The sequence below is a fragment of the Kuraishia capsulata genome, genomic scaffold, assembly GCF_000576695.1.
Source record: "Kuraishia capsulata CBS 1993 genomic scaffold, Kuraishia_capsulata_scaffold_4, whole genome shotgun sequence".
In the NCBI taxonomy this organism is placed as follows: Eukaryota; Fungi; Ascomycota; class Pichiomycetes; order Pichiales; family Pichiaceae; genus Kuraishia; species Kuraishia capsulata.
The window spans coordinates 1,375,140-1,394,482 of NW_019172953.1; the positions used below are offsets into that span (position 1 = coordinate 1,375,140).

General features: G+C 45.7%; 11 protein-coding genes across 11 annotated transcripts; 6 read left to right on the forward strand and 5 right to left on the reverse strand.

The window, feature by feature from the left end:
• Nucleotides 1-99: 99 nt before the first annotated feature.
• Nucleotides 100-1,761, forward strand: KUCA_T00003844001 (uncharacterized protein; the record flags this gene model as incomplete). Its single annotated transcript, XM_022602300.1, has 1 exon — nt 100-1,761. One exon carries the CDS (start codon nt 100-102, stop codon nt 1,759-1,761), a length of 1,662 nt encoding a protein of 553 aa, XP_022459857.1.
• Nucleotides 1,762-2,035: 274 nt separating this feature from the next.
• KUCA_T00003845001 (uncharacterized protein) lies at nt 2,036-2,879 on the reverse strand (the record flags this gene model as incomplete). The annotated part of the gene is made up of 2 exons (XM_022602301.1): nt 2,036-2,620; nt 2,817-2,879. The coding sequence occupies 2 exons, from the start codon at nt 2,877-2,879 to the stop codon at nt 2,036-2,038; spliced, it is 648 nt and encodes a 215-aa protein (XP_022459858.1).
• A 298-nt stretch (nt 2,880-3,177) lies between these two features.
• Nucleotides 3,178-3,594, reverse strand: KUCA_T00003846001 (uncharacterized protein; the record flags this gene model as incomplete). The annotated part of the gene is made up of 1 exon (XM_022602302.1): nt 3,178-3,594. The coding sequence occupies one exon, from the start codon at nt 3,592-3,594 to the stop codon at nt 3,178-3,180; it is 417 nt and encodes a 138-aa protein (XP_022459859.1).
• Nucleotides 3,595-3,878: 284 nt separating this feature from the next.
• KUCA_T00003847001 (uncharacterized protein) lies at nt 3,879-4,546 on the forward strand (the record flags this gene model as incomplete). Its single annotated transcript, XM_022602303.1, has 2 exons — nt 3,879-3,933; nt 4,287-4,546. The coding sequence occupies 2 exons, from the start codon at nt 3,879-3,881 to the stop codon at nt 4,544-4,546; spliced, it is 315 nt and encodes a 104-aa protein (XP_022459860.1).
• Nucleotides 4,547-4,834: 288 nt separating this feature from the next.
• Nucleotides 4,835-6,103, forward strand: KUCA_T00003848001 (uncharacterized protein; the record flags this gene model as incomplete). The annotated part of the gene is made up of 1 exon (XM_022602304.1): nt 4,835-6,103. The coding sequence occupies one exon, from the start codon at nt 4,835-4,837 to the stop codon at nt 6,101-6,103; it is 1,269 nt and encodes a 422-aa protein (XP_022459861.1).
• Nucleotides 6,104-6,137: 34 nt separating this feature from the next.
• KUCA_T00003849001 (uncharacterized protein) lies at nt 6,138-6,938 on the reverse strand (the record flags this gene model as incomplete). The annotated part of the gene is made up of 1 exon (XM_022602305.1): nt 6,138-6,938. One exon carries the CDS (start codon nt 6,936-6,938, stop codon nt 6,138-6,140), a length of 801 nt encoding a protein of 266 aa, XP_022459862.1.
• Nucleotides 6,939-7,071: 133 nt separating this feature from the next.
• KUCA_T00003850001 (uncharacterized protein) lies at nt 7,072-7,957 on the reverse strand (the record flags this gene model as incomplete). Its single annotated transcript, XM_022602306.1, has 3 exons — nt 7,072-7,426; nt 7,513-7,752; nt 7,809-7,957. The coding sequence occupies 3 exons, from the start codon at nt 7,955-7,957 to the stop codon at nt 7,072-7,074; spliced, it is 744 nt and encodes a 247-aa protein (XP_022459863.1).
• A 1,164-nt stretch (nt 7,958-9,121) lies between these two features.
• On the forward strand, nt 9,122-10,840 carry KUCA_T00003851001 (uncharacterized protein; the record flags this gene model as incomplete). The annotated part of the gene is made up of 1 exon (XM_022602308.1): nt 9,122-10,840. The coding sequence occupies one exon, from the start codon at nt 9,122-9,124 to the stop codon at nt 10,838-10,840; it is 1,719 nt and encodes a 572-aa protein (XP_022459864.1).
• A 764-nt stretch (nt 10,841-11,604) lies between these two features.
• KUCA_T00003852001 (uncharacterized protein) lies at nt 11,605-13,527 on the forward strand (the record flags this gene model as incomplete). Its single annotated transcript, XM_022602309.1, has 1 exon — nt 11,605-13,527. One exon carries the CDS (start codon nt 11,605-11,607, stop codon nt 13,525-13,527), a length of 1,923 nt encoding a protein of 640 aa, XP_022459865.1.
• Nucleotides 13,528-15,787: 2,260 nt separating this feature from the next.
• Nucleotides 15,788-17,056, forward strand: KUCA_T00003853001 (uncharacterized protein; the record flags this gene model as incomplete). Its single annotated transcript, XM_022602310.1, has 1 exon — nt 15,788-17,056. One exon carries the CDS (start codon nt 15,788-15,790, stop codon nt 17,054-17,056), a length of 1,269 nt encoding a protein of 422 aa, XP_022459866.1.
• Nucleotides 17,057-17,995: 939 nt separating this feature from the next.
• On the reverse strand, nt 17,996-19,006 carry KUCA_T00003855001 (uncharacterized protein; the record flags this gene model as incomplete). Its single annotated transcript, XM_022602311.1, has 2 exons — nt 17,996-18,935; nt 18,990-19,006. 2 exons carry the CDS (start codon nt 19,004-19,006, stop codon nt 17,996-17,998), a joined length of 957 nt encoding a protein of 318 aa, XP_022459867.1.
• Nucleotides 19,007-19,343: the final 337 nt, after the last annotated feature.

A 19,343-nucleotide genomic window follows, 5' to 3' on the forward strand; every position in this document is an offset into this window, starting at 1 on the left:
GTTCAAATGATAGTGTCCGGCTGAGATAATCCGCGATTCCCGCGATAAGTACAGATAAACAGTGCCCCCTCGTAAGTTGAAAAATCACCGAAAAAATACATGAACGATCTTGACGCTGATGCGGCAAAGCGATCGGGCGAAGAGTCCACAGATGCCGTAATCAAAAGGCCGAAACCGGATGCTGAAACCAAGAGTCCATCAGACGCTTCGAAGACTCTGTCCAAAGATACTACTACCCTCTCCACTGATCAACAGGGTCTATCTGCGCCATGGAGTGTTGAAATGAAACAGGCGAGCTCCGAGGCTGATTTTAGCTCGCCTAGCGGCGACCTTGAGGCTTCTGGGCAAGCACTAAACCGTGACATATCAGACTCTGAGAGCAACGGATATAGCGATGGTTTAAGTGACGAAGAAAGCATATTGGACGAAATATCGTTCGCGTCAGAAGACGGATCTACGGCATTGGAGGCCCGAGAACGGTGCTCAGCAGCGCGTGCTTACTTGAAGACGGAAGGTTACAGAAAATTCATTAGCGAATACATAGGTGAGGTTGCAGACTCGAACCGTTTCTTTGAGCTGACCAAAGAACTGGGATTCATACCGAAACACGCGCCAGATCTGGATAATGATGAGGATGTGCTAATCGGACTGTCCACCCAATATTTGCAACTGGCCATGTCGAAAGTGCTATCAGCGCGGAGGAGAATCCCGTCATACAATACCATAGAGCAGTTTGTGGAGACTTTAGAAAAGGCCCAGAACGTGCTGGTTCTCACTGGAGCAGGAATAAGCACCTCACTTGGAATTCCTGACTTCAGATCATCACAGGGGTTTTATTCCCAACTCGAGCACCTGGGACTGACTGATCCCCAAGAGGTGTTTGATATCGACTTCTTCCGTGAAGATCCTTCCATATTTTACTCAATTGCAAAGATGATACTCCCTCCAGACCACTCTTTTACTCCAATGCATGGATTCATCAAATTGCTCGAGCAAAAAGGAAAACTGCTGAGAAACTATACCCAAAACATCGATAACTTGGAAGCTAATGCAGGTATCTCGACTGAGAAAGTCGTCCAGTGCCATGGCTCATTCGCGAGCGCTACATGTGTCACGTGTGGATATAAAACACCTGGTGAAAATCTCTATGCAGATATAAGGAGTTCGCGAGTTCCTATTTGCCCGTTGTGTTCCAAGAAGAGGGCCGAGATCATGAAGGCATTGGAGGCTGAAGACGGACCCATGAGCTATGTTCCGTATGCCGAAAGCTACGGCGTGATGAAACCTGATATCACGTTTTTTGGTGAGGCGTTGCCCTCTAGATTCAAGAACTGCATCAGAGAAGACATGTCTAAGTGCGATCTGTTGATCTGTGTGGGTACTTCATTGAAGGTGGCTCCTGTGAGTGAGGTGGTGAACTTGATACCGAGCCATGTTCCGCAGGTTTTGATCAATAAGTACCCAGTGAAACATTATGAGTTTGATGTAAGCATTTTGGGGTTTTGCGATCCGGTTATAGCTCATATTTGCAATAAGCTAGGATGGAGCATTGAGCATGAGGATTATGAGAGGATCAGAAATGATGCTTTGGAGGTTGAGAATTTGGATCTGGGTGTGTTTGAGCTTTCTGGAAAAGATGAGCTGGAGGAAAAGAAAAAGGAAGAAGCAGAAGAGAAAGAAGTAGAAGCAAAGAAGGTCGTTGACTCCAAGCAACTCGCACAGGAGGTTAATGAAAGTAGTGAAAGTGTTGAATCGAAATGAGTGTATAGTCTTCCGCAACCCCCATATAATGAATGTACTATATAACTTGGCAGAACGCAATCGATCTCTACGAAAAGATTCAAGTAAATATTAACTTTACAAAATAGCTTGAGTAAATATCACTAGGTGAGTGGTTAATGACTGAATATCGTTCCACTAAACTAGTCATAGAGGCTTGAACGTCATTCCGCCTGACTAGTCAAAGAGGGCTAGACTTGAGTTTTCACCCCAGATCCCAGACATCCACGTGATTGCAAAGTAGTTGACTCTATCCTTACAAATCGGCATCATCTTCATCAGGCAAAGGCATGGCGGTAGCCTGCTCCATCTCTTGCTGGTACTTGGCCATCAACTCGGCGTCAACCTGGACCTCTGGAGGAGCCAGGGCTGGCGACTCGACAAACTCCAATTGAGAGTTGCCCACCAACTTTCTGGCCAACCACAAGAATGGCTTCTCAAAGTTGTAGTTGGACTTGGCAGAGATGTCAAAGTATTGCAAGTTCTTCTTTCTGTGGAAAGTGATAGTCTTGGCCTTGACCTTTCTCTCCTTGACATCCACCTTGTTACCACACAGAACAATTGGGATGTTCTCACAGACTCTAACCAGATCACGGTGCCAGTTTGGAACGTTCTTGTAAGTGATTCTGGAGGTGACATCGAACATGATGATACCACACTGACCGTTGATGTAGTAACCATCTCTCAAACCACCAAATTTCTCCTGTCCAGCGGTATCCCAGACGTCGAACTTGATCTCACCGTAGTTGGTGTAGAACGAAAGAGGGTGGACCTCGACACCCAGAGTGGCAATGTACTTCTTTTCGAACTCACCGGTCAAATGTCTCTTGACGAAAGTGGTCTGGATAGCTTAGAGTTAGTACATTTTCCTGGTAAATAGAGGACAGGCGTTTGGAGAAGAGAAAAGTTGAAGAATTCAAAAATGCACGCTTCTAGAGCTGAAAACTCAGCAACTCAGCATTCACATTCGAGTGGCCACTCTTCATGATCCACTCCCCTAAACCACCACGCTGAACATCGAATTTATCATCACTTACCTTACCGGTACCACCATCACCGACGAGAACAAGCTTGAAAGTTGGAACCTGTTGTTGAGCCATGATTATTTCTATATGGATTAAAGCGGGATAAGTGTAAAGTTGATTTGAGGAGTTTGTTTTGTTGTTGAGCAAGCTGGCAAATTCGAAAAAATTTGATTTGGTGTAGACACTACTGAACAGAATCCAATTTGAAACTTCGAGAATGGCCGTCAATATGGCAATATAATAGGTCAAGTGTTATGGCATGTTTGTTTAGGTTCGTTTTAGGTTCGCTAAATTCTGGTCGAAGTGGTCTATTAGTCGTTATCATTAAGTAGGGTACAATTGGTTGAAGGTTGGAGCGAATGTCACAGGCCTATCAAAACGGCAACTGCTTTTCCAACGCGTGAGATTTGATCACCTCTTGGATCTTTTTCTTCTCCTCAGCAGCGTCGTAATAATACACAGAGGGTGGAGGATTGGGCAGTCCAGCAAGAGTTGGGGGAGGTGGAATGAACCCGTCCACCTCAGACTCCATTTCGATATCCACGCCTGCTTCCCCTCTCCAGCTTTTCTTCGCGGAGATCCGCTTTCCAGGAATCCCGTTATAAAGTTTCTCCAAGGTTAGTTCGTAAGGTAACTTGCTGGGTTCCCAGATGTTCAGCTTCTTGGCTTCGGTCTCATAGTACTCGCAATACAACTTGATGTGGTTCTTTCCCATGAGATGCGACTTTCGCACACTCATGGTGTCGTGAGTGAGATATGATTTGCAATAATCACAGTAATATTTTGGCATTTCAAGTAGGATATACGGTGTTGGGAATATTGGGTTTGTATAGTTGTTTGACCTCAGAAGCCTATTCCAAACTTAGTAGAGGCCTCGCCTTTTAGTGCAAAGTCAAAAATGGTTAGGCAGCCCTTGTCTCCAGCCAATCTCGACTCGCCATTCTTTCTTCACCAAGAGAACATCGAAATCCATAAACTACACAGATCTCTAACACACACGTTCAATTGAAACATAGAAAATGTTGTCTTCCATCGTTAGATCATCGGTATGTATTGATTTATTTGTGGTTGGGTATGATTGGTGGATGTTGGCGGATATTGGTTTACGGGGTTCTCGGTGACCAGGTTGGTGAGAACAACGTCGCCGAACCCCGGGTATTTTGCCTCAATTGAAGACGGTCTCGGTCATTCTTTGAGAAAGATTGTGATTTGCAGTTGCCCACGTTATTCTATACTTATTTTGACCCTTATGTTGCTCAAAAAGCAGATGATCGCCATCTAGATCAGAAACTCCACCTTACCCAGAACTTTCGACCCCTGAAACTAACCTTTTTTCTAGCGCGTCATTGCCTCCAGACCTCTCGCCAGAGCTTTCTCTGTTGCCCCAGCTCGTGCTAGTAAGTCGAATCTGAGATTTCATCTCCACCTTTTTGCTGAGACCCACTTTTTCACTTCCGCTTTGCCATACTAACACACCCTCAGACTTGGTCAGCGACCTGTACATCAAAGAATTGAAGGCCTTCAAGCCAACCCCATTGTCTTCTGCCGATGCCCAATCTTCCACCAAGCCATGGACTGTTCCATCCCCAGCCAAGGCCCCTGCTTTGGAGGGTGACGCTGCCGAGGCTCTTTCCGAATACGACACCGCTGCCGTTGAGACTGTCTCCGGCTCTTCTGAGGCTGCCGTTGTCGAGGAGGAGGACTGGTTTGTGTTTGAGGAGGAAGAAGAGCACCACCATTAAACAGTGATGGGAGTTATATTATGAAAGGTGTGGCATTGCAGTAGGCTTCGCTGGCTGGTCATATCCATAGATGCTTGTTCAGAGCGAAAGATTTTAGTTTACGACATTCCTACTATTCGAGCCTATAAAATGAAAAATGAAGATTACATTTGATTGTAGAAGGGGAATAGTGGAGCTAATGGTAAGGAGCTTTTCCAAGCCCCGATTGGGGATATGGATAATTCTATTTGATTTGAACACCCTACACGCTGTAATTGCTCAGTGGAAAAATACGTTTGCCTCAAATTTATGTCGTTTCACGATTTCCTCACAGCTATTTTCGATAGCCAGATTTTCAGTGATAACGAGACGAGCCGCATGGTAGTGCACCACCAAAAGTTGTTTTGTTTACGTTTTGAATCAACTCTTGTCAATAAAACCACCAGAAAACAACACCTTAAGAAACCACTGAATTTCCAGTTGTTTCAAATCAGGCTGTATCAGAACTTGAAAGACTCAAAAATGGATCACAAGGTGGAATCTCTCAAGTTCGCGGTTCAAGAAGTGAACCGAAAGCTGAATGCTAAAGGCCATTTCACAAGATCCTCCACAACAGGTTCGAGTCTTTCCAAGATCCTTCTTCCATCGCTGAACTGGGGAGAAATATCAGAAACGCCCAATGTCTCGCTAGAGCTTACCCCAACTATGGTTGAAAACGATGCGAATGTTTTGAATGTGATATTTCGCCTGCTCGATACGGTAGATTTGCTGAGACAGGTGAATGAAAGTCATTCCTCGGTTCTCAAAACTAACGAGAATCAAGTTAAGACCCTGAAGAGCAGAGTGAAAGCTTTGGAGAATGATATTGAGATTAAAGATAAGCAGAATGAGATGCTGACTCGAGAGAATGAAAGCCACCTGCTCAGAATCGAGGAGCTTGAGAAGACTAATCGCAGCTTGACTTCAGAAAAGAACAGACTCCTCAATTCCCAGGATGAGATAAGAAAGCTTGCACAGAGAGAAGTGAAGAAGAGAGATCTGCTAGTGGGTAGATTGCAAGATTCGGTTGAGCATGCAAGAAAGGTTCCCCGACATGAGAGGGAGGTGATGGGCGAAATAAACGGCAATATCCAGCGGAAGGATTTGATCAAGAACGTAATTTCAAGCGAATTGAGCCAATCTTTGCAGGCGACGCAGCGAGATCTGCTGAAAGTGTCTCAAAAGCTGAAAACCGAGAAGGAATGCATGTCGTTGATATACAATTTCGTGCTCGATGTGGCCAAGAACGACCAGAACACAAACAGCAGGCTTGAAGGTACATACCAGGACGTGTTGGATAATCTCCCTCGAGATGTATACGAATCTGAGTCGGTGGTATCAGATACCCTTCTTCTGCTGATATCCATAGCGAAAAACAAGAATGTGTCGAACGACAAGCTGCTGTTGGAGTTGAAGGAAAAGAAAGCGACCATTGAGAACATGCAGAATGAATTGAACTCCTTGAATGAGAATCATAGCTCTTTGATGAAAACGATGGAAGGGTGGAGGAAGTTCCGGAAAGAGTTGAATAATCAGTGAGAAGAAGTCCAGCGAGCTTTGCAGCTTGGGGTTCTCAGTTATCTACCGAATAAAAGGTCTGTTCGGCAGTTGTTGGTGATGACGTGGTGTAATCATGATTGATGTCGTTCGTGGGAGTGATGCTCCCCTCTGCATCATGATTGGGAATAGACAGTGTCTGGTACTCCAACACCGTAGCCTCTAGAGAAACACAGTTCATGGGGAAGCTTTTGACGCTGTCCAGTAATTGCGGAATTTCCATCGAACCGTCATAAGGGCCAGAAACCAACCTGATCTCGTCCTTGTCGATCTTCAAAACAGAGTGCAGCGGGATCCCTTTTCCCATATAAACTCCCGATTCAAGCTTTTGGATTCCCAATAATCTGATCAGATCACCGTTATTAAGAAAGAGTTCGTTGCTAGAACTCGCTCGATACTTTTCCACGGCAACCACAACCATTCCAACCTTGATTTTTCTTTCTGAATGAGCATCTTTGACCTCAAGCAATTCAGAAACGTTTCTCTGATCAATCTCGTGTCTTAACAACGAAGAGTACTGAAATGTGTCAAAGGCTTCGGGCTCCAAAACAGAATTTTCTCGGATAGAATCGTGATTTTTATTGTGCGATTCTTTTCTCTCGTGGTCATTGTTTTCATCTTGAGGCTGTTGGGAGGATTTGGCGAGTTTCACAACGACTTGGCCCTGTTCAAGATCCCAAACGGCTACTCTCACGGCACAACAGTATAGCGTGAGCAGAACAAGGGACACTATGAGTGCAAGCAAAATACACGAGACAGTGATGATGGCGATGGTGAGGCCATCTGTATCGCGTTTGGTGAGATATACTGGTGGCATTATGATTTTGGATGGAAGAACAACAACTTTTTGCGAATTGGCTTGTTACGAGTTGTATGTAGTGGTTGAGATAGTGGAGGGCAGATCGCAAAGTTCTATGGTGCAACACGGAACTCTGCCAAACTCTGCCCCACTACAAATTAGTAGCATATTCCCAGGCTCCATCTTTGTCAAAGTCGGGGTCTTCAGGATCGATTTGTCTAATAACTTTGGCAGGAACTCCAACCACAATCGAGTATGGAGGAATGTCCTTATTGACCACGGAACCTGCCCCGATCACACTGCCCTTTCCAATAGTAACACCCGGCAAAATCGTCACACTGGCACCCAGCCAGACCTTATCTTCTATAGTGATAGCCCTTCCGTTTTCGAGCCCGCTAGATCTGAGGTCAGAGTTGGTTGGGTGGGTAGCAGTACATATCACCACGTTGGGTCCAATAAGACAGCTGTTGCCGATCTTGATGAGAGCAACATCAACGGGTGTGAAGCTGGAGATTCAGGTTAATAAAAGATCAAGAGAGGAGTCGAAAAATATGAAACGAAACTCGAATCAGTTTCATGCTTCCCCACTTACTTGTAGTTGATAAACGTATCATCGCCTATGAAGGTGTTACATCCATAGTCAGTAAAGATAGGTCCTTCAACGAAAACGTTCTCGCCTATTTTTCCAAAGATCTTCGCCAAATGGTCTGCTCGCGCCTTCTGAAACTCGGCATTCGACTTGTAATGACGGTATCTAATTTGCATGTAATCCTGCGTCAGTTCGTTTACGTTGTCTCTGAACCTGACGAGATCATCAGTGAATGAAAAATACCTTGTCAAGTAGTGTTAGTGGCTTCAAAATGGTACTGAAATTAATTCCAGGCTTACAGCATTCCGCTAATCATTTTTTCGTAGTTATCGCCCGCGATCTCGTGAACCTGTGCTGAATTAGCGTAAGCATAGGCGATTGCCTCCTGATCTTTGGTGATCGCAATCTTTTGTTCTAAGAACATCTTTTCATAATCGACGGTCTTCATAATGGAATCTCGCCTTTGTTCTGGTTGGCTTTCAGCGCTCAATTGAGAGCGTGGAGGGCAGGAGAGATAAAATCATTTACTGAGTATCGCCTCCGTGGGGCATATCTGACCTCGGAGTTTAACCGCATACCCAATTAGGAAGGTCGCTCCACGGTTTGAAAGATTAGGGGATAATTCAGGGAGCTAATTATGGGGGTTTGGGGAAATACCATTTAATAAGCAATATTTTCTTTCCAGAACATCTTCGAGTAATAGTTCAAGAATTCAACTCAGGACTGGTGTTGTTCTTGTCCCTCTCCCCAACCCCATTGCAATCCGCGCGACCCCCTATCTATTCCCAAGTTAGAAGCAACTGATTACAGTGAAACTAAACAGACTTTACACGCAAAAATCATGATTGGACCTAATCCCTACATCTCCCTTCTACTAAGCAAACGGTCAGATTAAGTTTGTGTGCAACGGAATATTATCGATGCGACAAGCAGGAAACCAGTAGCATTTAGGTAGCCGCGGACCACAATAGATGTCACTTGTATCGCCCAAATCGGCAGACTATGGACTGTGGTAGAAAGAACACAGCCTGATGAAATGTAAATGGGTCTTCTATCGATTTTGATGCATCCGCGGTACTCAGGCGATCTTCACCCTATCATTCCGCTGGTATGTGCCTGATGGTATCTACCGCGTTTAGCAACAGCTTGTCAAAATCTGGCCGGCAAAAACATTGCGGAACATTGCAAGGATAATATGGGGATGTCTAGAAAGCTTTAAATTTTGTGATTTGGATAGTCTACTAATTTTCCAAAAAAATTCTCCCACTTGGCAACGTTATTCCCTCTTTGACGTAGACGCCCCAAACAAAGAGCACCGGAAGCGCTAAAAAGAAATTAAACCTGCCATACAAAAACAGATGCATGCAAGGATCGTTCGGCGCTGAGCTTATCGAAAATCCAAATTTTTGACTCAACCCTGGTCGCTTGAGCGAAATTTGTTATCGCCGTGTCATAAATAAGACTCTGGGGTTGTCCTTGACTTCTTGAGGTCAGTTTGTACTGGATTTTGGGTTTCGTCGCTATATCTGTCATTTCAGAATTCCCATAGACACTCGTGCAGATATCTTCACGTTTACTGCTGGAGGAAAAACTTCTTACACTCCAAAGCCCCATGGATCTAAACTCAGAGGTGTCGCCAGTGGGCACCAGAACCGCCCAACTGACTTCTACCACCAACTTATATGATGACGACAACTATATTCCGGGTACCATAAACATATTTCACAGGGACGTGGGTGCTGGTATGGAACAGACAGACTTGAAGATCATGAACGGGATAATTTTGAATCCGCAACCCTCGGATTCACCCAACGATCCTCTCAACTGGTCTCCGTTGGCCAAGTACTGGCAATTACTGATGCTTGGATTTATCACGGGTTTTACAGCAGCTACATCTAACGATGCTGGTGCTGGCCAGGACTCGTTGAACGAAATTTACGGAATTTCATACGATGCCATGAACACGGGTGCCGGTGTACTTTTCTGTGGAATTGGATATGCCACATTTTTTACTGCACCAATCACGTCGCTATATGGACGTCGAATCATCTATTTCGTGTGTATTGTATCTGGTCTCATTGGAGCTGCATGGTATGGCGCATCCAAACGCACTTCCGATACCATCTGGTCGCAACTGTTTGTGGGTATTTCCGAATCCTGTGCCGAAGCTCAGGTTCAATTAGGGTTATCTGACGTGTTTTTTCAACACCAGTTGGGTTCTGTGCTGACGGTTTATATCATGGCTACGTCCGTTGGGACATACCTTGGGCCTTTGATAGCGGGATTCATCGCTGATAATGTGGGTTTCCGCTGGATCGGTTGGACAACAGTCATTATCTCTGGAGGGCTTTTGATCGTGATGTACTTTACTCTTTTCGAGACCTATTTCGATAGAAATGCATACATGAGACAGACCCTCACGGGCACGGCAATGGCCAAAACCACCACTCCCGTGAAGAAAATTGATGAGAAGGAAGCCGAAGAGGAACAGAACAATTCCTCTGATAATCGGAACGAGGTTTCTGAGCCAATTGAACCCAGTTCGGCGTCGCAGGAGACAGTTTCCTACAGAAAAAGGATTGCCATGATCACCCCATCTTCGAATCTGATTGGATGGGGAGTTAAGCAGTATTTCCAGCGGATGTTTGGAATGCTGCGGGTGTTTTGGTTTCCTCCTGTGGTCCTATCTGGTATGATCTGGGGAATTCAAGATGCTTTGCTCACATTCTACCTCACCACCGAGGATGACGATTACTACGATGATCCTTGGAACTACAGCGACGCCGGAGTTGCTTTGATGAACGTTCCTTGCCTTATCGGAGCGATTATTGGATGTCTTTATGCGGGTGTCTTCTCCGATTGGTTCGTCATCTGGATGGCCAAGCGGAATGGTGGAGTTCAAGAGGCTGAGTACAGACTCTATTTTCTTTTTGCTTCGGCTATTATTGGACCCTGTGGATTGCTTATGTTTGGAATTGGGACGTCCAAGGGCTATGATTGGCACATGACCTACGTCGGTCTGGGTTTCATTGGCTTTGGCTGGGGTTGCTCGGGAGACATAGCCATGTCTTATCTTATGGACGCTTACCCGGATATGGTTTTGGAGGGAATGGTAGGTGTTGCCGTGATTAACAATACCCTCGGTATGATATTCACATTTGCGTGCTCTCCTTGGCTTGATAACGTCGGTACTCAGAACACTTACATAGCGTGGGCTGTGATCGAGTTTGTTATCTCCATGATGGCCGCTCCAATGATATACTGGGGTAAGGACTGTCGTCGCTGGACCAAAAAATGGTATCTGAAGTTTTTGGAGCTTCGTGACGATTGAATTGGTTGTTGTGATTATGTATTTGATTTTGAAATTTGTCACGTGACACAGAATAATTTTCAATAGTGTGGGGTCTAATTTCACCTTTTCTTATCAATCGGCGCCATCGCACACAATCGTGACACTATGACACCGGGGTTTAGCCGGAGTTTTCCGGGATGAAACATGGAGTATGTCATTGCTCAGTCCAGCAGTTATTTTGTAGACGGCATAATAAACCCCAGAATTTCTGGATAACCCACCCGCTACAAAGATTTAACTCTGTATGCTGATGTAAATTTGTTGATGATGAATTTTCACAACATGTACTTTCAAGCCTGCACATCTTCTGTCGCAACATAGCCTTCTTCTTCACCTGATCCATTCCGAGGTGCAACCCCCGGTTTCAGGGTCCCCGTCAAATAGAGGGGATATCGCTTGTTTGGTCTCTGTTTGACGTTTCTGTTTCCTTTGTTTCTTTCGTGTCGTGGTTCTGTCGCGTGAATATTGAACTTCTTTGATCAAATATCTTGGATCTGATTAATCAGCCTGACATATCCTGATCACAATTACTCGCCTTTTCATTGCCAAGTACTTTGTTTCGACTTGTACTTGCTCTTGTCTTGTCTAGTCCTGATCCGAACAAAGGTCTTCTGACGATCTCAGCCCCACGCCTTGTTCCCCGGATTGTTTGAGAGGATACCGTATTGTGGCAGTGCAAACTCCGCTGAATATCTGACTGGTCGTTTTTTTTTTCATCTGATTCGTGGATTTCGGGGTTGAAAATGATAGCCTCGCCTCCATCATCCAGCGAAACTCCCCAGCAAACGTCTTACGATTTCGACAAATTACACGAATTCCTGCCGCCTTATCGTTCTTTGCTTTCTCCCAATACAAGATATGACTACCAAACTCATCAATTACTCCACGATGACTCGGACTTCCGCCTGAATATCTGGCCCGGACCCAAAGGCGGGAAGAAGAACAAGATCAAGATGAAGTATAAGTCACTGTTGGCACCTATTAACGATACTCGAAAGAAGATTTTGAGTGCTGCAACTGATTCGCTTTCAATCCGGTCCTTCAAGTCTGTGATCACACTCAGGGACCCGGCACAAACGGGTGCTGACACTGAACCAATCACGTTTTCCTCGTTACCTCTGGAGGTTGGTGATGTCATCTTTGGGTTTCTACAGAACGATACCAAAACCCTGATCAACTGTCTATATGTTAACAAAAGGTTCAACGAGTTGGCGAAAACGTTTTTGTACCGCTCCCCGGTTCTGACCTCCACGTATCGGGTCGGCCAATTTGTCAACGTGATCATGAACGATCCGTATCTTGCAACCCTTGTTGAAACCCTTGATTTGTCGCAGTTGGCGCCTGGATTATCATCGGAGGGTGAGGCTGAAAATTACAACATCCTGGTTGACCTGTTAAATAACCGGGATGAAGACGACCCTGCGAGTCCACTGAGTGATGCGGATCGCCTTGCGGGTGACCAGGACTCTTTAGCCGGCTGGAGAGACTGGAAGTTCCGAGATCATCCTCTCTATGGACGTCGTTCGCAATGGGAAGCCCCTAAACAGGATCAATCGTCTCAGCCAACACCGACACCTTCAGCCAGATCAAGGTCAAGATCAAGACGCCACAGCTCAATTATCAGTTCTGGAAACTCGATTTTTTCTACAGGAAACTATAGCTCTGATAGCACCGATCTGCTTCGATCAATGAGTAACACAAGTACCACGAAGTCGGAGAAGAAATCCGGTGCAACGGCTAAGAGTCTGAAGAGAAGTTTGAAGAAGGCGTTGAATATCGATCATAAGCAGGTGAATCTGATCCATTCCTACGCGGCTTTATACGATCAGCCAATCCCTTCCTCGCATCATCGTCGCAGTAGCGGTGGAATAGTGGGTCCGAGCACCTCACCGCGGCAAGTTGGAGAAACTATTCGCAAAGGAGGCTCTCGGCCCTCGTCTGCAAGCTTCAATCCAGTCAGAGAATCTCGTTACAGACCCAGTTCGCTCCACCAACCTTTTTCCTCGCGTCATCCACTTGCAAACAAATTTTTGATGAACTACTGTTTTTCAAAGGACTTGCCTGTTGGCTACGTGATCCATTTGATCCAGGAGTGTGAACACCTGAAGGTGTTGAACCTTTCAAATCTTTCACTGAGCCCTGATTTTGAAATGCGTGATTACGAGTTCTTTGATTGGTGTACGGGTCGCGGAAAGATCAAGACTCCATTGAGAACCGGGATTGGACTAAATTACGGCTCAATGTTGCTGGAGGCTGATAAGAAGGTCGAAGAGCCTAAACTTCCACCAGTGTCTAAGCCAGTATTTCTTTCTGATACCGTCATGCGTGAGGCCAAGCAAGGCCGTCCCGAGCACAAAAAGCTGATGCATTCAGAAATTTTGGAAGCGGCGTCGAAACTGGAGGGCCTTGAGGAAATTCATCTTTGTTCGCTGATTTGGACCTCCAAGAAAGACATTTTCCGATTTATCAACGATTCGCGATCAATTCAAAACGGTCATCTGCGTGTTCTGGATGCCACAGACTCGGGAATGGCGAGGGGCTTGCCATGGGCTCGTCGGCGCAGCGTGAAGGAATGGCGCCGCTACATTGATGATGACGAATCATACCACAATCAAATGTCCAACTTTGTGAATGTTTTGCTTGAGACAATGGGCGAGGATTATTGAAAGGAGGAGAGTAGTTTGGGTTGGTGAGGTGGTTTCCATGGAGTCCAATCGTCTAGTCCATGATTCGTAAATGGAATTGGCGCAAACAAGGATTTACTTGTGTGAGAGGTTAGGCGTCTGGCTATTTGTTGCCAGTTATTGGGCATCTTTTTTATGCCTGTTAAAGGCTGTTGTGTGTTTTTTCCGGTGGGTTTTCAAGTTTTGGTTTTGGGTTCCGTGTTTTCGCTCCAGAAAAGTTTAGGCTATATAGACGGATAAGGTTTTAAGAATCATAAGAGTGTTGTTTTTGGTTGTCGTGTGTATGCTATGTACTGATACCAGTTTCGGGATTCTGTCATATTTCCTCTACTAGATGTGATTGCGTTTGAAGATTTACGAGTAAATCTCACTTTTCGCAGATTTGTGGGAATTTTGAAACGGTCCAAGCACCACATTCCACTTCATGCTCTAGATCAAAGTGCCGAGATGGGAAGCTGAAATACAGAATCCTAGCAACTGGAGAGACTGGAGTTGCCATTGCACTTGCGTGAAACTGAGGTTAACCGGCTGTGCAGCTCTTGGTGCAACTCATGGTGCAGATGTGACTACAGATCGGGCGGGGTTGGGGCTCCGGGATCGAGGAACGAGTTTAGAAAGGAATCATAGATTCACTGCCGACAAAGCATAGATTTGAACGCAAAAGAAGCTGCTTTATTTCCTTAGTTCAGCCGCAATGTGGAGAAATAGTGGAGGATATTATTCCAATTGTGTCTTAAATTGTGCATATTTACATATTACCTAGAACAGAAAACTTCCGCTTTTGGAGGGGATTAGCTAAAGATAGACATTATCGCTTTTCGATGACTTTACTGGGACAAAGAATAACACACAAACCACTAGGATTGCGTAACAATTAAGTTGCGGTGGTGGCCTCAGTAGCCTTGTTTATGTTATGCCGGAAAAGTAGAGCGTAACAAGAGAATTTTGACGATTTCGAGGCCTTATCGGGGTTTCCATGGTTTCTAAGGTGTAATTAGCCAAGAGTTAGCGACTTTGATGAAATAACCAGTTATTCATCATGTAATACCATTCTGTCAGGCTTATGGCTATCAGCCGAGGTTTCTGCCTCGGCTTTGCGAGCTTTGCGAGCTTAGCCCTGTTTGGCAGAACCACCTTTGACATCGAACACTACGATACAATGTGGACATGTGGATTGCAAGGAACGTATCAAGGCACCGCCTCATATAATGGCAGTGCAGGCTTGGTGTCCGGGCAAGAGGAGCGTGTCGCGATGAGGCTACATGCTCTAGTCCCGCTTTTAAGCTTCCATGAGTATGTTTCGAGGATTACATGGGAAGCATAGGGCGAACCAGCTACTGTAATTGCCACCAGCGAAGCTACAGCTACTGCTAAAGGTATATAGGTCATGCTCTTTGCAATCTACTTCACAGTCATCCAGCAACCAACCAGGCGACCTGACAAAAACTACCAAACCTTGCTGGGATGCACACGACCATGTGGCGCATACACACATCCTGAATTCCACTACCGTAACAGGGGTATCCTATTCGGGAAGAGTGGACTCTTTAGGAACCATAAACAACCGTATTGGTTTGTGTGGATATGTTGTTAGATGTGTGTGAAAATCTGTAAGATGTGATTACATTGAAGGTTTCAGTGCGTGCAAGTTAGAAGCTATCGGTGGGGTGTAGTAGAAGCCGTATAGTATAAGCTGAATCGCAGATCTTAATACGTCATGAGCAATTATTTCGGATCTATATGCACGGAAGCCGCCCTGTTGAATGGCCGCTCCTTCCCGACGGACACGTCCCGGTACAACGGAGTTGTGGCGGTGCATAGTGGCACGTTGTGCCTGGTATCGCGGCGTGTGTGGCCAGTGCATGCGCCGCATACCGTGCAATCTATCAAGGGGAGGCTGGAACCCGTCTTATGTGGAATTCGATCTGCATGATTCTCCGAGTCCTATTTTTATGCCTGAAACCGTCTTAACTTACACTAAAATAAATAGCCACCCTTACCCCTTTGGAAACTGCGCTTCTAAATTCTATACCTCTAGATATCGCCGGATTATCACTAATTGCCAGTGCTAAGCAGTCCAAGCCTTAGTGAGAGTGAATTTATCAGTTCTGATCTAAGTTGGTAATTTTTAGAGTTCAAGACTACACACCCCTTGAATTTACCATAGTTAAGAAGACTGAAAGCAAACCGAGGCGGTTATCGATACACCGGATTTTATCCTTGTTAACATTTTTTTAGTAAGATGCTCCAGACGCTACCATTACTGAGCATCCTAGCCTCGCTAGTGCTCCTAGCCACAGCTCTTCCTGTCAAACCATCTCTCCAGCTTATCAAGCGTAACAGCAGATGGGATTACTCCAGCGATAAAATCTATGGAGTAAACATTGGAGGTTGGTTTGTTTTGGAGCCTTATATCACGCCCTCGCTATTCGAGGCCTTTGGTGATAATCCTCCAGTGGACGAGTATCATTACACGCAGCAACTGGGCAAGGACGAGGCTCTTAACAGACTCGATGCTCACTGGTCGACCTGGATTACGGAAAAGGACTTCGAGGACATTGCTGGTTACGGCCTGAACTTTGCGCGTATTCCTATCGGTTACTGGGCTTTTCAATTGCTTGACTCGGATCCTTACGTGCAAGGACAAGAGGCTTACCTTGACCAGGCTCTGGGCTGGGCTCGCAACAACAATATCAAGGTCTGGATAGATCTCCACGGAGCTCCAGGCTCGCAGAATGGGTTTGACAATTCTGGACTTCGTGACCAAATTGAGTTCCAACAGGGCGACAATGTGCAGGTTACACTTGACGTCTTGACTTACATCTCCAACAAGTACGGTGGATCCGATTACGCGGATGTGGTCATTGGAATTCAGCTTTTGAACGAACCTCTTGGTTCCTCACTGGACATTAGCGACCTGCAGAGTTTCTACTGGTCCGGTTATGAGGCTGTTCGTAATGCTGGTGATGCTCCTGTGATTATCCACGACGCGTTCCTCCAAACAGGTGCTTGGAACGACGTTCTCTCTGTCGACCAGGGTGCCTGGGATGTGGTTGTGGATCATCACCATTACCAGGTGTTCTCCACAGGTGAGTTGCAACGTTCTATTGCCGACCACGTAAGTGTGGCATGTTCCTGGGGAACCGACGGTAACAGTGAGTACCACTGGAATCTTTGTGGTGAGTTCACTGCTGCTCTTACTGATTGTGCCTATTGGCTCAATGGTATTGGAAGAGGAGCCCGTTATGACGGCTCTTACGAAAGCTCGTGGATTGGCTCGTGTGATGGTCTGAACGACTACTCGCAATGGGACTCCAACAGAATCAGCGAGACTAGACAGTACATCGAGGCCCAATTGGATGCGTTCGAGTATGGAAAGAACGCTGGATGGGTCTTCTGGTGTTTGAAGACAGAATCAACCGTGGAATGGGATTTCAAGAGATTAGTGCTGTTGGGAGCAATCCCCCAGCCACTGAGTGATAGATGGTTCCCAGGTCAGTGTGGTTTCTAAAGAATGAACGAAGCACTAAAATGAAGAATAAGTTAGTGGGGGGTTTGAGGAAACACCCGCCATCTTCCAGTGTTCTTTAATCGCAACGGAGTAATCAAAAATGCCCTCGTCTTGCATTTTCAACCAAACAAGACCACTCCCTGTTGTTCTATCAGTGTGTGTATTGAATACCACCTGATTTGAAACATGAAACACAGTTTCAACCTAATGTCGCTCAATCAACTCGATCCAAGCTTGACCCGTTTCCCCTTGTTCGTTTGCCTGTTTTCTTTGAATTCTTACTACCCACGATATAACTATTAGTTCTATCTCTCGATGACCTTGGACGAGTGGATTTGAGATTAAAATATGATTGTATATTACTGAGAAAGATGTAGACTTCGTAGGGGTGCAGAATGAGGGTGAGGACAGAATACTGTTCACCAACAGCTGTCTTCTGAGGAAAATTCTGTGAGGATATTACTCGGGCACACCCAAGGGCATAGCTAGAAAACAACGTTCTTTCGAAATTAACGAGGTCTACCAGTCGTCAATAACAGCGAGAGCAAGGTTTGTCGAGTTAAAAGGCAGGTGAAGCTAGTGCTACATCAAGCTACATCAAGCCACATCAAGCCACATGAAGCTGCATGAAGCTACATCAAGTCACATTGAGCAACCACCAGCTACAGCCATGAAGCTCTCGAACTTGGATATAGCAATCAGACATCAAAACAATCACATGGCGCCTTCCGTTTTAAGCGCATCACTCTCTTGGTTCAGGCCCTCGTTTAAGTTACCTCTGTCGAAAGATGGGAAAAACCATCAACCCATATGTATTTACTCACATCTCTATTCAGGTCTATATATCTATAATGACACAAAGCTTTCGCTCCAGTTCTAGCCTTTATTGAGTGTTCACATTCGACATTGTCTCATAGCCAGTAGAAACGCACAGTTGCCTCATTTACGCTTCATAGACAAGTCATCCTCGTCATTGAATACAGGCACACCCCAGTCCCGATCAGCCGCAACATGTCTAACTGGACGCTCAGCTCCAATAGCAGTGATAGCTTCTCCCTGAGCATCGGTAAGCTCGACGACCTTGATGTTACTCTCGATTCTACTAGCAGAAACCGATTTAGGCAAGACAACAGTCTTCCTCCACACAGCCCAAGAAATAGCCAAAGTAGCAGGTGGAATACCCAACTCACCAGCAATCTTCAACAACGATTCGTTCTTGAGTAATGGCGAACCGGAAGATCCTAGTGGAGAGTACGCCTCCACTACAATTCCCTTTGATTGGCAAAATTCCACCAACCTAGTCTGGGGCAACAGAGGGTGCAACTCCACCTGGTTGGCCGCAGGGACCACCTTGGTAGTAGGTGCTTCCAGCAACTTGGTCAGATTCGTGATGGAGAAGTTGGATACTCCAACTGCCTTGGTCAATCCGGTTGCAGGAAGTTCCTGGAGCAATTCCCAAGTCTTGATGAAATCCCAGTCCGGGTCGTTGTTGACAGACCCATCTGGCTTCATAACGAAAAAGGTATCGGGATCAGCAGGATCCTTCAGCATAGGAACAGGCCAATGCATAAGATAAAGATCCACATATTCGAGGCCGAGCCTCTCAATTGAGCCCTTCAAAGCTTCCCCGGCGATCCGGTGGTTGGTGCACCATAGCTTGGTGGTGACGAAAAGTTCACCTCTTGGCACGCCGCAGTCTCTAACAGCACGCCCAACGGCGGCCTCATTCTTGTAGACATGCGCGGTATCAATGTGTCTGTATCCAGCCTTGATGGCAGTCAAAACAGCATTGTAAGTATCCTCATCGTTGGCTTGCCAGGTACCGAGAGCCACGAGTGGGATCGAGGCTCCGGTGTTGAGTGGGACGGTGTGAGTGGAGCTGAAAAAATTAGTCGGGGCAAAACAAGATCAATCAAACTTTGGCTTCACTTACACAGTTGCAGTAACCATTTTATACCTAAAAAAATCTATAATTTGCTGGTGATAAGAGCCCGAAATACGTCACACCTCCGGCTATGGAACTAGGCAGACATTTATAAAGGAAATGTCGTGCACCACACAAGCCTGTATACCTATCCGGCGGCTACATGACCGAAACGCATTTTCAACACAAAGCAATCGGGGAATTTGACATGAAAATAGCAATTCAAACTGCACAGTTATGCGGCTGATAACCAAGACCATAACAATGGCAATACCACGGTTCACATCGGCTCGCGTGTAGGAATGCCATTCCCGCTATGATTCCAAAGCGCGCAATAGTACGCCAAGTTTGGGCGGCTAACTT